The 16813-nt window shown below is 38.8% G+C and overlaps 2 protein-coding genes across 2 annotated transcripts; one reads left to right on the top strand and one right to left on the bottom strand.

Annotated features, from left to right (window-relative positions):
• Window positions 1-2106: 2106 nt before the first annotated feature.
• LOC117302874 (4-trimethylaminobutyraldehyde dehydrogenase-like) lies at window positions 2107-8688 on the bottom strand. Its single transcript, XM_033786837.1, has 9 exons — window positions 8432-8688; window positions 7879-8024; window positions 7478-7607; window positions 6877-7083; window positions 6158-6282; window positions 5463-5603; window positions 4176-4364; window positions 3297-3526; window positions 2107-2980 (listed from the first exon to the last, which is right to left on the bottom strand). The coding sequence occupies exons 1-9, from the start codon at window positions 8634-8636 to the stop codon at window positions 2773-2775; spliced, it is 1581 nt and encodes a 526-aa protein (XP_033642728.1). The 5' UTR covers window positions 8637-8688; the 3' UTR covers window positions 2107-2772.
• Window positions 8689-9029: 341 nt separating this feature from the next.
• Window positions 9030-13372, top strand: LOC117302873 (reticulocalbin-2-like). The gene is made up of 8 exons (XM_033786836.1): window positions 9030-9047; window positions 9785-9939; window positions 10283-10388; window positions 10697-10878; window positions 11187-11300; window positions 11523-11628; window positions 12044-12195; window positions 12880-13372. Exons 2-8 carry the CDS (start codon window positions 9793-9795, stop codon window positions 13030-13032), a joined length of 960 nt encoding a protein of 319 aa, XP_033642727.1. The 5' UTR covers window positions 9030-9047; window positions 9785-9792; the 3' UTR covers window positions 13033-13372.
• Window positions 13373-16813: the final 3441 nt, after the last annotated feature.

Genomic DNA, 16813 nt, shown 5'->3' with positions numbered 1-16813 from the left:
CTGTTGCTCAAATTGCTCTGCAGGATTATGAAAGGGAAATAAAGTCAATGAAGTGAAAAGCAAAAGAAAGTGACCAGGTCTCGCAAGCTACAAAAATTGGAGGTCAGATACAATGTGGAAGACACTTGATAACAGTTTTTAAACTTTTATAAACTTCCCTGGACTACTTCTGGTCAATGTAACTGTTTAAAATAAATAATAATAAACAACAACAAATCTTGAAATGATACTTAAGTTATAAAACATTGAAACAGTTTCTCCCAAGCTATGGCATTTACCAGCACTGGGGCCTGGCAGACGAAAATGCATTTTGTTTGAATTATCAAAAATTCCCTCCCTGATTTTCCCCGACAATTTTACAAACTTACCGATCTCTGAACCGCTATTTTGAAGAAACATCCTGCTCTATAGTTCTCAAAGCATTTGTGGCTCATGTTTGAACCATTTCTGCCCACAGAAAAAGGTACAATTTTTGAGGAAAATTCTGCTCCCTTTTTGCAGTCGTTCACACGTGTCGACGGGCGCTTCGAAGGGATGATACATACGCATGCGCCAACGATTTCTTTGGCGCTCGAATGAAAGTCCCAAGAGGGCGCACCACTCTGACAAACAGCGCTAGCTTAAAACTACAGACTTATTTCATTAAATACAAAAAGACAGGCTTCCCAATACCTTATATTATCTTATAAAAATACAAAAAGACAGGCTTCCAAATTCCTTAGATATTATCTTATAAAGTAAGTTTTAACAAACTTTAAAAAAAAAAAAACTTTGTAAGATAACATCCAAGAAACTTGGAAGCCCTCTTTTTTATGTAATGAAATAAGTTTATTTGAAGACCAATCATATTTTGGCTGGAGGATTGATTTAATATGGGCAAAAGTTTTGCTGCTTTTTATAATTAGGTCTAAATAAGGGAAAACAATAATCGCGACCATGACATACAGGACCAAGCCGAATTTCCGAGACCCATGTTTGTATTCAGTTTACATAGTCATCTTTATTTCACACAATCAAATTCAGATTTGAAAATCAAATAGCTGTTACAGATTTGAGTAAGTTTATGCTTTTATTTGAGGTATTTGCACACAAAATCCCAAACAATAAGCAATAGTTAAAAATAATTAAAAACTAAAAATTAAGTATTTTTTGGATCTCGACATCACTGGTAACTCGGTTCCATGTCCAAACACTTTGCATGCTTTGTATTCTCTGCAGTCTATGGCATGTGCAAAAGTTTGTTAACTTGTTACATGTTTTTTGTTTACTTTGAAAGTAACAGCATCATTCGACCAAAAATTATTCAATCAGCGAAAATATACTATAAAAAAAAACAATAAAAAAAAAATATATATATTTAACAAATCTGTGAAAATTGGTTCATGTGAGAAAAAAAAAACTATTCCTCACTGTATTAAACATTAATTAAAAGGAAACCCCAAACAAATAAATATAATCTCATTAATAAGGTAATTTATTCCCGCCCTTTAATTACACAATACAAGCAAACTGTGAAAATTTCAGCAAATTAAGTGTCCTCCCTTAAGTGAAATCTATAAAAAAAAAAAGGCAAGATTTGCCAGTGATGTTGTGCACTTTCATGACAACTGAAAACAGAGTACACGCCTTTCACCATAATTTTAATTACAATCTTATAAAGTTTCCAATGTGGAAAACTATGCCAACTATCAGTTGATCGAACATGTCAGTTTTAATACAACAAGGTCTGTCTGACAAATTAAATTGTCAGCGACTGCACTTGATTTTCTAGGCAGTCTAAAATGCCTAAAATAATGTGAATATTTTATGAGAATTCCTACCCAACAAATCAACATTTTCTCAAATAATACAACAAATTCCCATGATGTAATTTTTCTTTTTAGAGAGTAGTATTCCTCTACAGAGACAGCTTTCTAGCTGTGGCACAAAAAACAGTTTCAGACTAGCCCCCACCAGAGCCAGACCTGGAATATCATCTTTAAAAAGGCAAGGCCAATAGACCGATCCATTAAGCTCCGCCCCATTGCGTATTGACCAATCACAACACAACGACGGTCCGACAAATAAGGTTCGACATGCGTGCGCGTATGCTTGGCGTGCGCGGCAGTTTGTGCAGAAAGGCATTGGAGAGGCTCACGTGTTCTTGCTCACACGTGCGTCATGGGCGGAGCCTAATTGGATCGGTTTATTTCATTTTGCCAAGGGCACCTCCATTGGAAATCTTATTGGGAAACTTTGGACGGGACACCAAGGCCAAGACCAAGGCCAGAGCAACAGTGGTCATAGCCTTCGTATTCTCTTTTAATATAAAAGAGTGAACATTTTACGAGGTGTCAGGTTTTTAGGAGAGTGAAAGTCAATCCGTGTCACTCTTTTTGAGCGAAATTGGAACGACCTTAACTCTAAATCAAGTTGAAAGTACCAGCTTTCACTCTTAAAAGAGTTGTCCGCCATATGGCTCTTAGAAAGAGTGGTATGGCAAACAAAACAAGTGGTTTTTCACTTGTTTACATTCAAAGAGTAAATCCAGGGCCTAATTTCATAGAGCTGCTTATCCAGACAATATTGCTTAACAAGTTTCTGCTAAGCAAAACTTGGCAGGGTACCCATTACAGATTGTTCATGCAAAATGGCATTTTGGCTGGTAACCATATTCTGCTAAGCATAATTTGATTGTGCTCAGCTACTTTTTGTGCTTAAGCAACTCTATGAAACTGAACCCAGTACATAGGGTTTGGCAAAAGGCCCACAGTCTGGTAACAAAGTTCTGTTTTACAATGGTGATTCCACATCGCCCATTTCAACATAAACACTCTTCAGTTGTGTGAAGTTATTCAGCGTGACTGCTCCGTTTTCTCTGCCAAGCCCAGACTGTTTGTAGCCCCCAAACGGCCAGCCGACGGGGTACATGTTGTAGGTGTTGATCCAGCAAGATCCAGCTTTCATGTTCTTGATCACTCTGTGGGCGCGTTGAATATCCCTGGGTTGGGTGAGACAAGAAAAATTAAGAAAATACTTTAGACATGAGATGTGTTTGGAATTTGTTAGCATTTGGTGCATGATTTGCAGCATAATGATACCAGCCCCTCTTTTTTCTCTACACTGGTCAAGTTTGCGCAAGGATCAATGGTCAACGAGTGGTGCAGCAACAGAGAATTAAATGTCCCCCCATATGCAACAAGATTTAATTTTTTTAAACCGATGTTAGAAGATGATGGCTGCCGGATGGTTTATAAATGTTGGATGGATTCATCAGGGTGGTGTGATATAAAACGTGATCGACAGTATAAACTTACTTTGTGAATACCCCGCCAGCCAACCCAAATGGTGTGTCATTTGCTCGCCTTGTGACCTCTGACTCTGTGTCAAAGGTCAGCAGGGTCAGAATAGGGCCGAATGTCTCCTCCACAATTATCGTCATGTCATCTGTGAGGTTGTCCATTACGCAGGGACTGATGAAGAATCCATTTGCAAGCTTTGCATCGTCTGGGATGACCCTCTCCCCTCCACAAAGAATGGTAGCTCCCTGTGTGAAAATGATTAAATAACGAATGTGGTCACCAAATAGAGTCACCGTCTCTACAGACTGTAATTTTTAGAGTGGTTTGGTTAAAGTTGAAACATTTGTATAAACCCCTTGCGTATGACATCACAAGCTCAAACAGCGCCTTCACTGAGGATGAAAGACCTAACATTTGCTGAGAGTTTTTGCGGTGCGTTGCACATGTTTCCATTGTTTCACCTCAGTGATGCCGGTCAATGCAAGAGGTCTAATAGCATTGTGGAGGCCCTGGCCAACCTAAGTGAGGAGGGCGAAGTCTTACTCCACTTTAGATTTAGATTTTTTTGTATGCACTGTTTAGTGGTACTGTTTTGGGATATACCACCAACTTTTAGAACAGGGAAGATCCCATTGGATCATTCCCTCACGTGTTGTGGCCAAGTGGATAAAAGCACCAAGCTCTGGATTTTCTGATCAGCAGAGTGTGAGTTCTTGTCCCAGTTTTGACACTTGAAAGAACCCAGGGCACTTTTCGTAAAGAGATGGGGTTCGCCCGGGTGTCCTGGTTTGATCAGCAACATTTTGTGTCATTGCACCTTGAAACGACGAACGAAGGAATAGGTCTCATACTTCAAATTGTAGCTCAACATATGAATGCCGCCAATGAACTAACCTGTTCCTTAGCTCCCCTGACATATCCAAGGACCTTCTCCATGTGTTCTTGATTGATGAGAGCTCCGACTTGGGTGTCTTCCCTGAAGGGGTCGCCAATCTTCAAGGATCTTACTCTCTCTAGGAGCTTCGCCACAAATGTCTCCTTGATGCTCCTCTCAAGATAAACTTTGGTGCCATTGGAACACACCTGTGTGGATATATTCATCAGAAGTGCCATTTAGGTAGTTTGTAGTCAAGTCTAGATTACTTGTAAGTTTTAAAGTCATTGAGTAGTCAGGTCATTGAGGATTGTATAAAGTTAAGTCTTATAGGGAAAGCCTTTACATTCAATGGATGGTAGAGCAACTCGCGCGTCCAAAAGGTGTCTCTTGCAATTTTCAAACCCTATAGGGAGGGACAGTCTCATGATAAGTCTCAAGCCATATAGAGCAAGTGTTAAGTTAATTCTCAATTCCAAAATTGCTAGAGTTTTATCGTGAAAGTAATAAATCAAGTCTAAAGTCACATACAGGAATTCTTATGTTAAAGCCATTATACACTTTCGGAACAGAAAAAAAAAAATAAAGTTCACAGATTTACAAATAACTTACAGGGTTTATAGAAGGTAATGGTGAAAGACTTCTTTTGAAATATTATTCCATGAAATGCTTTACTTTTTGAGAAAACAATAAAACAATTATCAATTCTCGCTAACGAGAATTACGGATTTATTTTAAACACATGTCATGACACAGCTAAACGTGTGGAAACGAGGTATGGGTTTTCCCGTATTTTCTCCCGACTCCGATGACCGATTGAGCCTAAATTTTCACATGTTTGTTATTTTATATATATGTTGTGATACACAAAGTGTGGGCCTTTGGACAATACTGTTTACCGAACGTGTCCAATGGCTTTAAGACTAAAGTACATAGGGGAAGTCTAACTCTAAAGTCCATAGGGGAAGTCCATAGACGATATGACCTGTGACATCACATGTTTACAAAAGAGCCACAGAGCCTGGACTTCCATCAGGCACGGTTTGCACAAAGCCTACTGGAAGAAATCATAAAAATCTTATATTTTAAGGAGACTGCACTGCCTAATTCTTATCAACTTTTCATATGATGAAAGGGGGCTCATCTCAACACTTGTCCAGCTTTTACTTTCATAATTCTTGGATTTATGTGGAAATTATTTCCCATATGACCTGTACAGTATTCTGCCTTCAAGAATACTCAAAGAATGTACACGGTCAAACTTATTGTAATTAAAGTTCACATGGTCAATATGAAAGTCCACTGACCTCTCCTTGAGACAGAAAGTTTGCTAGCATGGCTCCATTGATTGCGTTATCCAGGTCAGCATCGGCGAATATGATGAGGGGAGATTTACCCCCCAGCTCCAGGGTCACATGTTTCAGGTCATCTACACAACTTCTCATGATCTAAATTTCAAAAGTAATTGTTTTGTAAACACGCTCTACATTACTACCCCTAAAGAGCTCTACATTAGTACCCCTAAAGCCTGGTTTAAACCTCCTGCAATAGAAATTTTGATGTCACAGGTCTGTTCTCGCTGCGAATGTTTTGCAGGAGTTGAGCACAAGTCAACTGATGTGAGCTATTTGTTGTCAATTTGTGACGACAAAATTTGTATCGCATTCGCAGGAAGTATATGAACCAGGCTTTACACATGGGGGACCATGTATTTCATCCCAAACCAAGCGAATCATTTGTTGTAACCTGCTTTATACATTGGATGGTTGGAAAACAATCTCCACGAGTTGGTCATCACTCCTTCAAACAAACAAATTTAAAAAGAAGACTTTTAGAACTCTTTAGAACTCCTTGCCTGGTGCATGTTCCCCTCCCAATCTACAATTCATTTTCACATTGTCATTTAATGGTTTTTCTTCTTGTAACCCCTTAACAAGATCGTTTTTTTAAAGCCTCGTTGGGGGCAAACTTGCATAAAAAAGAAAAAAAGAAAGAGACTTACTGTTTTACCGGTGGGAACGCTGCCAGTAAAGGTGACCTTTGCGACATCAGGGTGTGATGTCAACGCACCACCGGTCACTCCCTGACCCTGGACAACATTGAAGACACCCTTGGGTAGGCCACTGTCTGTGCAGAGGGTGGACACAATCATATGAATGGGTCATTTTGATGGTTTGGGGCAGTTAAGAGCAACGAGTCAAGTTTTGGAGTTTCTGGTCAGCAGAGTGTGGGTTCGCATCCTGGTCTTGACACCTGTGTCCTGAAGCAAGACACTTAAACCATTATTGCTTTGACCTTCGGATAGGACGCAATAACACTGAAATCTGACAAATACAACTGGGTCCAACTGGCTCTGCTTAGATCCCGCCAAATTCTTCATTCAGATCGCCATTCTTCATTTATGTGTTAGCTGTGTAAGCAAAGAATACAAAGAAATTCCCTGCTAACCTGTGAAATACAATTGATGTAAGCAGGTAATTCCCTGGTTCCTCAAGTAAGGATTCTTTGCCTACAGTAAGCGGGGCCATGGTGCACAATTTTATAGTAAAAAATACTGCTCAACAAGTTTCTTTGCTAAGCAAAAATTTAGTGGGGCATTCACAACAATGTAAACCTAATGTAATTTTGGATGGTAACTTGTTTCTGTTCAGCAACACTTATCTGTGCTTAGCAGGTTTTTGTGCTTAATGCTTTATGAAATTGTGTTCTGGTGGTTTGTACCTATGAGAGCTTCAGCAAACATGACAGCTGTGAGTGGTGTCATAGGAGACGGCTTGAAGACCATAGTATTGCCTGCCGCTAGGGCAGGGGCAGCCTTCCACCCAGCCATCTGGATGGGGAAATTCCACGCCCCTATCCCGGCGCACACACCCAGTGGTTCTCGTACTGTGTACCCAAAGGTGCCACCAGGGTACTGGTAATGTTCACCTGTAACATGAAACGGTAAAGAAAAAGAGGTGAAAAGTTCAGCGTCTACACCCAACAGTGGTCCACTAGTTTTGCTAGTGAAAACAACTGAGGACCCGTCAAAATTCTAGTACCCAAGTTGTCTGGCTGGCTAGATCAATGTTGAAAAGCATCAAGTATTTAATATGAAATTTGAACCAGTGAAAAAGCTAGTGGATTAGGTGCAAGTTCAAACTTCACCACCTGTTTACTTTGTATCTAAACAACCACCAACAACCGCTTGTTGAACCAACAGCTCTGGCTTAACGTGTAGACGCTCTACCAACGGAGGTATACTATTTGTGGTATATTATTTGATAATCTTTCTGAGAGAGTGAACCAAATGAAGTTCAAGAGATGTAGAGTACAGACTTACCAGCTAGAGTCGGTGCCAGCCCAGCAAAGAATTCCAGTGCATCCGTTGTCGATGTGACGTCACCCCGCGACTCTGTAATGGCTTTACCATTGTCTGTCGTCTCCATGATAGCGAAATCTTCAATTCTTTCCTGGAGAGAAGAAAACGTACTTAAAATGAATGACAAAAGAATGTAGTTTCTCATTAAACTGGTTTCCCCACTCTTGACCACTCACCAAGCCACACTGCTCTAGAATTGCACTAGTTGCTACGACACTACCCTAGAATTGCACAGGCCGTGGGTTCGAATCCCACCCGCGGATATGCCTGTGATAAACATTGCTGTCATGTGCACGTCAAAATTCTGCACTTATCAGGTCCAAATGTGAAATAATTAGTAAGGTATTGCACAAACTGTTCACCCTTATCAATCTTGCTGCATTCTGGAGTATTCTGGCTCTCTCCATAGCTGGTGTTTCTGACCATTCTGGAAAGGCTTTCTTGGCCGACGCCACAGCGAGTTCCACATCTTCTTGACTCGAGCTTGCCGACTCACACAAGACTTCACCTGTAGAAGTGCAATAGCACAAAACAAATTATACTAATTATAAGTTACCAGCCAAAATACCATAACAATAACTAGATGCCATATAGTGAAAGGAAACGTTTCCGATGGCGCCCGCCACCACTTTTTCATTCAATATGAAATAATATAGTATCTATGAGTGAAAAAGTGTTGGCGCAATACAGAAAGTTATCCCAACACTTAAAGAAACTGGGCACTTGTCACATGATGTACCATCCTGCTTAGGAGCTACTTTTTGTGTGTGTACTACTGCTGCAGTACAGGCAGAGGTTTATCTATCATTAAAGTGTCAATGAAAGATACGCACTTGTTTGCATTCTATCGGCTTTGTAATGCCTGGGGAACTATTTTGGTAATTTTAAAATGCTAAACAAACTTTTTCAACCAACCTGTGGATGGTTGCACGACTTTGAACTGTTGAGCTGTATCATTTGGTGCCACCCGTTCGCCGTCGATATAGTTCAGCGGTTTTTGGAAGAAGGTACTGGCAGGTCGTGAAGAAGCTATTGCAACTTTCTGTAAGCGTACAGCTTGAAAGTTGTTGTAACTACTTCGAGTTACCCTCAAAAAGATTCTTCCAGTAAGGAGAGTCATTGCTGTTGTTGTGATGCTGACAGTGTCACTTTTCTCATGAAATGCTTACAAACAGTCGTCGTCACGTGTGTTTGTGTGCCGAGAACGCCCGCAAATAGCCGTTGAGAAATCGCTTGTGGCTGGCTGGGCGATACCACTTCTAAGGAAAAGTAAATATCTTTTAAATTTCCTTATAAAAAAACCCAAAGAGTCATCAAAATAGATATAAATATCTAATTTATTTAAAATTTTCAGCTAAATAAATGGTGTTTTTTTATTTTTTTATAATTGTGTTTTTGCAGAAAACATTGTTAAACCCAGTTAAAGTTTACGCGAAAAAAAATGTATTACCTGTACTCAAAATGGTAAGTTCATGCTATCAACCTTTGAACTTCTCAAAACTCGATCGCCGTGTGTGTGCTGTTTTAGGAGGTGAGTATGGTGAGGTTTAATTATTTTATTTATCAGCAATGGGGATGAACAGGTTTTATTTCTATGGTAAAAGGTAAACATTAGTAAGGTACAAAAGGACAAGTACTGTGACCGTTTTCCTTTTATATCGCATTCGTAGTCGCACTTACTTTTCTGTTGTCGGTGTTGGTGTGTGAGTCAATGCACTTCCGGTGTACTGTAAAGTTTGAACAGAACAATCGGTCTTTGTTGGCACTTAGCTTAGTTTACGCGCAGTGCTGGGGTATCTATCTCAAATTTAATTGGCAACCACGGGAAAAAGTTATCATTTTAAATCATGTTACAGTTTCCTTGATTGATTGTATCATTCAATTTGCTCCATCATGATGTTGTTTGCACCCCCTCTAATCAATGTTCGGTTGGTGGGTGTTTGGTGGGTGGGGGGGGGGGGGGGGTAGTTGCGATAACGTGCCGACTACGAGGAGGGTTACGCTATTGCAACTAGGGCTGGGGGACTTGTAGAACTTGTATGGTCATGCATGGTCCCCCATGGAGGAAGGAAAATCTTAGAGCTTTGCCACACAATTGGGAGGGGGGGGGTGTAAAACCTATTTTTATAATTAATGATGATACTAATATTGTACTGTTTGTGAATACAAATTATGACTCAAAGTAAATTATATTACTTTAGTGAACCACAAGACTTTCTCTACTTTGTTTTTTTGAAACTGGCTTTTAATTGGATCCTCTCATCTCAGGTGTCAAAATGTCATCAACAATAGGTATCTGCTTGAGCATGGTCTTACTGACAGCTGTGGTGATGTTGCACGGGTTAGGCGTCCCGCCCCCGGATCTGGACTTGGACCTTATCCGGACAAAGCCCTTTGATCATGAGATGTTTCTTGGTGGATATGTGAGTAGGGAGTGTCAAGGGGTAGGGGGAAAAGATGACCTTGAGGATCATAAGAAAACCCCCCCCCCCCAGGAATTTTTCAATTTCATTGTAGCAGGGAGCACCATATAATTGTTAAACCGTTTACACTTTTGTTCTTGAAACTCATGTTTTTTAACCATTTACTTGAATAATGTTGCATAGGGGTGTAAGCGTTCTACATAGAACACACAAGGTTAGTTCTTTGCATAGCTGTCCACCATACATAACCCATACAGTTGAATCCAGTTAAATGGTTGATCACCTCACTGGAAAATGATACCAAAGGTAGGAGGGTTAACCTTTTGTTATTCTTGTGTAATAGAGGGCTGCCAAGGAGTTCAAGACACTATCTGAGGAGGAAAGCAAGGCACGTCTTCAAGTGATACTGAAAAAAGCCGATGTCAACGCTGATGGCCATCTAGATAAAGGTAAAGAAATATGTTAAAGAAATACAAACATTTGCAGGTCTTGGAACTTGTTTCTTGAAGGGACACATCAATTTTCCTCTGCTAAGGGGCACTTCTATAAAAAAATTGAATTTGAATTTGAACTGTGCTAAGGGCACCACAGCAAAGGAATCGGCACCTAACCGATGTGGGTTATTTCGAGGCCTGTATTGGTCATTATCAGGAATTAGAATTCTCTGACCTTAAGTTGAAACTTGATGACTTCAAAATCTGACATCACAATTAAGTTCTTCTTTTCACAAATTTTACTTCCTGAACCCCCTTCACAGAGGAACTGCAGGAGTGGGTCATCGGCTCCTTGAAAAACATCGACAGAGTCATCGCTGAAGAGCACATGCTAATCCAAGACAAGAACAAAGATGGCCGCCTGTCTTGGGAGGAGTACAGTCAGCATGTCTTGGGTTTCATACCGGAAAGTGATGAGCAATACCCCGATGATGAAATGAGAATGGTAAAGGTTCCCTGTGTGTATTTATAATAATGACTGGTGATTCTTATTGTACTAGAGCTAGAGGGACCAGACTATTTTCCCCTTCCGGCCTCAGTTTGGTTACCTTGCTTTTAATGGTAAAAAAGATGGCTAACCAAGGCCTGTTGACCCATTGTGATCTCATTTGGCAGCCGTTGCTTCAATGCATAAAGGAGTTGAGATGGTTTAAGAAAAGCTCAAGGCTCGATGAACAAGGGTTGTAAGATGCTTTGATACAATGTTTATAAGCGCCAAATAAATACCAAGTATTGTTCTTATTTGTTATAAAGGAGTTCAAAAGCAACAAGAAAATGTTCAAGATGGCTGACAAAAACAAAGATGGATTCCTGGAAGGAGAAGAGCTTTTGTCATTCTACAATCCCAATGCTGTTGACGGTATGCAGGTATGTAGTGTCACATCTTACCAGAAAAAAAATTACTAGCCAAAATACCTTTTCTCATGTACAATCTATGACTGGACTTTCGATCAGAATAAAATTTGTAAGCAAGTTTTGTGCTTAAACAGCTCTATGAAATGGGGAAATTGAGAAAAGTCTTTCAGTCGGGAAACTGCAATCTCTTTACAGCCAAGATGTTCTTAATACATTCATTTATTTTCTGCAAAGGAAGTGGTCATCGAGAAACTCTTGGAGGACTTTGATCTGAATGGAGATGGTGCTGTGGAAATGGATGAATTTATTGGGAAATATCATGATGGAAATGACTTACCAGGTCTGTATGCAAATAATTAAAATATACCTCCTGCATATTCAAAAACATACATATTCATGAGGCAATCTGGTTCACATATCAATTATTTAATTAGCACAGAAGTCTAGTAGTCGATAAGTTTAGCCGTAACTTTTTGTGAAATCCACCCCTGGTGTTTTGACAGAGCGAGTACATTCTAATACCAATATGTACAAAGCCAAAAGCCCAAATGGGAAAAAAATAAAAAAATCATTGATTTCCAGGTCTGCATATACATGAATGAATGTTTTTTGTGTGGGTGATTTAGGTTGAATAATGTCACTGTTGGTAAAAGGAGAGGTGGTATGATTGCTGTGGTTGATAGTATTGTACGGTAAACTGCAGCTAGACCATACAACAAATAAACCAAGGTACTAACTTTGAATTTATTTCGCAGACTTGACAGGGAAGCGAAAGGAGCCACTATGGGTGGAAGAGGAGCGGGAGATCTTCAAACAGCAACTTGATAAAGATGGGAATGGTGTGATGGAAGGAGATGAGCTGGTTCAATGGGTTAAACCTCGCTACCAAATCACAGCAGAGAAAGAGGCAAGTCTAACATAGCGTGTGTCTTTGTTAACATCTAAACCACCCTCGGTTGACATTTGCCTGGTGGTAATTGTAAATACTGTTTTGCATAAAATTTGGCACTAGTGATTTTAAAGTCATTGGACACATTTGTTAGTCACTAACAATATATTAGTGTAAAAATCGAATTGGCAACGAGCAATTCTACCTTGCAAGTTTTTCTGTCATCACTTTGGGTAGGCAAACAGCCCAATAATAATATTGTTGCTGCGCATTTAGGACAGCTAGGACAGCTTATGACAGAGACCAGTTGGTAGTATAAAACATTGAGAGTACGACTCTCTCTGAAGTGATGTAGTTTTTGAGAAAGAGGACATTTATTCCACTAAAATACTTGATTCTGAAGAAAAAAAACTTTTAAAAGACTTGCTTTCTCAGGCATCTGTAAGCAAACAACTTGTGCCACAATGGTGTTTTTGTGACATTATTTTCTTGCAACTTAACGATCAATTAAGTTAAAATTTTCACAGGTTCATTATTTTATGCATAATTTATGTTGGGATACATCAGGTGAGAATACTGGTATTTGACAAGTACCAAAGGTGTCCAGTTGCGTTAAAGATCACAACCATCCTACGGTGCGTTTAGAGTAAGAGAGCCAAGAAAAAATACTGACATGTTTTTTAAAATTCTCTTTCCATCCAGGCTATTCATCTAATTGATGTTGCAGACAGCGATGGAGATGGCAAGCTCAGTGTGGATGAAATCCTCGGCAAATATGAAATCTTTACTGGGAGTAAGGCCACCCATTTCGGCAGGCATATACGCAGTGAAAAGTTCCCACACCAAGAACTTTGAGTGTCTAACCTTGTTTTCAAATTTGTTAATTTATTGTTATGTTATCTTATGGGGTCACTTGGGATGGAGGTTGTGTTTCAAAAACAAACTTGTGGTTTTGGGTGAGGGTACATTTAGAGCTGCATGGCAGTAAATACTGGTTGAAAAGATAACTTTTTCTCTTTTACTGCTTTACAAATTTTCTTTGCTTAGGAAATACTGAATGGGGCACCAGTCTCAACAGTTTGCAATTTGGGCTGGTTGCCTGTTTCTGTAAGCAATAGATTTTCTGTGCTGAGCAATGTTGTGAACATAATAATAATTTGGGGGGCTAATCGTCCTTACTCGCAGCTAAGAGCTGAATTGCGAAGGACGCGGCTACAACGTGTTCGAGAAGCAGGTATGCAAAGACGCATTCAGCTGCCAGCCACATCAACCCATTATGACCACGGAGCACAGCCAAGATCGAAAGTGTTTGATTTTTTCCTGAGGGAGGAAAACCGGATAGTCTGGAAAACCCTCGTGGCACAGCAGAGAACCAACGCACAACTCAACTCACATATGGCCCCGACCGGGAATCGAACCGGGGTCACCTTGGTGAGAGGCGAGCGCTTTACGCACAAGCCAACCGTGCCACCCTAAAATGTAGTGAAATAATCAGATCCTAATCTGTGTTAGAAAAACAAACTAAATACATGTATGAAGCCATTAGGAAAGGCTCTAGCAGCTTGGGTAAAAACAAAAGGCCACTACCACATTTGGGATTTGTACCACAAGTCAGTTTGGTTGATAAGCTGTTTTTTTTTTAAATGTATTTTTACTCCTTGATATTTTTTAAAAGAATATCTTAAAATATGGTGCTGTATTTTATAAGAACTTTTGTTACAAAAAAAACCCAACAGTATTTATTTTTGTACACAGAGCTTTCAGTTATGGTGCTATACCTGTCTATGCAATTCAATAATCTGAAGATGAAATCTCCTCTAGTTTTTATGATAATAATATTAGTAGTAGTAATAATCGGCATCATTATCAGTGAAACACCCAAGTTTACAATTTCAAAAAAATACAAAGATACATAAATTGCATGAAAATGTTTCTAGCATGACAATGTAGTTAAGTGCATGGTTTAGATTATAATGCATACTCAGTCAAGTGTTCGTATGAAAGCAATGTCAAAAACCATGGATAAAGATGCATGATAACATAATCTTACAAGCGTATTTTTGTAGGATATTATTTTAGAGGAAAACAAATGTTCATTTTGTTAAATTTGCATTCTGTCAGCAATAATCTGATAATTTTTAAAAGAACTCAATCGTAAGAAATCCTCCATATGTGTTTTTAACAAATTGTAAAAAAAAATTAAGATGAAAGTAAAAATTCACAAAAGTACAGGTCCCTTGTGCTATTCATCATTGCCTCTTCTAGCTCCTTGATATTCACAGTGAAGTAAGCGCCCCCACTCCCCCGAGATTTCCCCACTCTCATCCGATGATGAATGGTCCAATTTATACATATCCATGTAAAGTTCCATAATGCTGTAACATGACACCATGCCTGTGGGGCGAGCCTATAATGTGCTTTTTTGTGTGAAAGGGAGAAGATGTTGCGTGTAAATGCATCCTGCATTCAAGAAATGTATCCAAATTAAACCATCTATCCAGAAGCTTCTATTCCAATCGAATTTTAAATCAGAAAAGTGTAAATCAAAAGTGTTTGCAAAAATTAGAATCTGAGAATTTGAACCCGAGAACATTGTGTTTCCAATTGCATATTATTCTTCCAGCGTGAACATTAACGATAAAATTACAAAAATCATGTTGAAAGTCAATTTCACTCTACGCATTTGATGGTCATGACCAAATAATATTAAGAAATTGACAACATTCTTCAAGGGGCTGACATTGTGGGATTTGGCCACAAACGGACCATTTTTAATAGGTTTATGATCGGACTGGACAGGAAAAATATTATAAAAAATACACATGCTACTGTAATGCATAATTTCAGTTTTATAGAACTCAACATGTTTGCTTTGAAGTCGAATATTAATGATGCATAGGAAAGGGTTAAATATAGACATTAAATAAGTTAATGTTGCTTTTCAAGAAAATGTACTTTTCTATAAGAAATTAGAATCCAAACTAAAGCCCGGTTCATACATCCTGTGAATGCGATGCAAAACTTGGTGCACAATAATCGGTACACGCTGCTTTTCCTTTTGTGACGCAAGAAACTTCATTTTCGCATGAAGTATGAAGCAGACTTTGAGGTTTAGCTTTATTCATAACATGACCAAATCTGCTGTCACCAAGTGTCCCCCAAAGTCTTCCATCGTGGTGTTGTGTTGGGCACACTCACAATACTACAAAAATTACAGTAGATGATATTGAATGGTCAGATAGTAGGAGGGTCGACTGTGTACTGCGCAGTCATAACATGTTATTGCAGGCTGGCATAGTTTATCAAATATTCAAAACCACAGTAGATGATAAAAAAATATCAAACAGTGAGAGGGTTGACTGTGTACTGTGTGGATGCATTCACCATATTATATCATATTGCAGGCTGGCATAGTTTATATATCATTCAAAACCACTCGGGATGATATTGAAAGATCAGACAATTGCAAATTATGACTTTTGATAAACAGAGCAGAAAAAACAAAACCCAACTACACATCTGTACACTCCGTGCTTTCAAGAGCTATTGGGGGGGGGGGACCACAGTGGGATTCAAACCAAAGTCTTTCTGATCTTAGTCTCACACTTAATTTTCAATCTTCAACATTTGTTGATCGAAAAGGCCAATGGTTTAGACATCTGATACATAATGCAGAAGTTCCGACAGCTAAATATTTCGAAGGGGTATCTATAATCAATGCGTGAGAAAAATCCAAACACCTTTCACCTATACTCCCAATTTTTAAACAACCCCTTTAAGCTGTTAAACATACCTTTTAAGCTTTAAAATCATTCCCTTTAAAGCTGTCAAACATTTCCTTTACTAAGCTGTTTTAAAACATTCCCTTTACACTGTTAATGTACACTGTACCTAGTACTGTTTCCTTTAAAAAGAATATGATGAATTCATTCATACAGATAAGATTAAACAATGCTAATATAAATGTAAACAAAAATAAATAAACAAAAATCTAAGAGAAAAACTGCTCAGAAAGTGAAGTCTGCAAAAAATAAGTAGAATAGAATTTTGTCGGGACACATCATGGTAATATTTTGACAAGCCATTTGCCTTTTAAAGGCAGAGTCATCGTTTGTTATAAAGATGGTAATGGTAGTAAAAAGCATCCTCTTGATTTATTTTGTCTGAAATAATCCTGTAGATGCATGATTGGTTTCTTGAAAAGCAAGACAGCCCAATGATGAATTGTCTATCACTTAATGAGATTTACCAGCAGAACCCAATTGCAATAGTGGCCATGTACTTTTAGGATACCAAATTTCACGGGAAGTGTACAAGAACAGTTTCTGGTTGGGGAACCATTTTTTAAAATAAGTTCATCTCGATTGTTGATAAACATGAATTAAAAGATTTGGTTTTACAAATCCAAAATTTTGTAATTACATTTCACATGTACATTATCTAGGAGCTTCTTCAGAAGGGTGACCATGTCCAATGCTGAACTGCCCTTTAATACCCTTCTTGGAGGACATAGAGGGCGTTGTAGGAAGTTTTTTAAAGGAACACGTTGCCTTGGATCAGAAGAGTTGGAATATAAAAAGCGTTTGTAACCGTTTGTAATGCATATGGTTGGAAAGATGTAAAAGTAGAATACAAT

The sequence above is a fragment of the Asterias rubens genome, chromosome 19 (assembly GCF_902459465.1).
Source record: "Asterias rubens chromosome 19, eAstRub1.3, whole genome shotgun sequence".
NCBI lineage: Eukaryota > Metazoa > Echinodermata > Asteroidea > Forcipulatida > Asteriidae > Asterias > Asterias rubens.
This window is presented reverse-complemented; position numbering and strand designations above follow the sequence as displayed.

Bases quoted from the DNA above. Each gene is read 5' to 3' on its own strand.
- LOC117302874 (XM_033786837.1), bottom strand. From the start codon at position 8,636: ATGACTCTCCTTACTGGAAGAATCTTTTTGAGGGTAACTCGAAGTAGT. The intron at 7,608-7,878 runs GTGAACAGTTTG...TCTTCTCTCCAG, and splicing joins ATGCAGCAAGATTGATAAGG to GAAAGAATTGAAGATTTCGC. The intron at 2,981-3,296 runs GTAAGTTTATAC...CACCCAACCCAG, and splicing joins GCTGGCGGGGTATTCACAAA to GGATATTCAACGCGCCCACA.
- LOC117302873 (XM_033786836.1), top strand. From the start codon at position 9,793: ATGTCATCAACAATAGGTATCTGCTTGAGCATGGTCTTACTGACAGCT. The intron at 9,940-10,282 runs GTGAGTAGGGAG...CTTGTGTAATAG, and splicing joins AGATGTTTCTTGGTGGATAT to AGGGCTGCCAAGGAGTTCAA. The intron at 11,301-11,522 runs GTATGTAGTGTC...TTTTCTGCAAAG, and splicing joins ATGCTGTTGACGGTATGCAG to GAAGTGGTCATCGAGAAACT.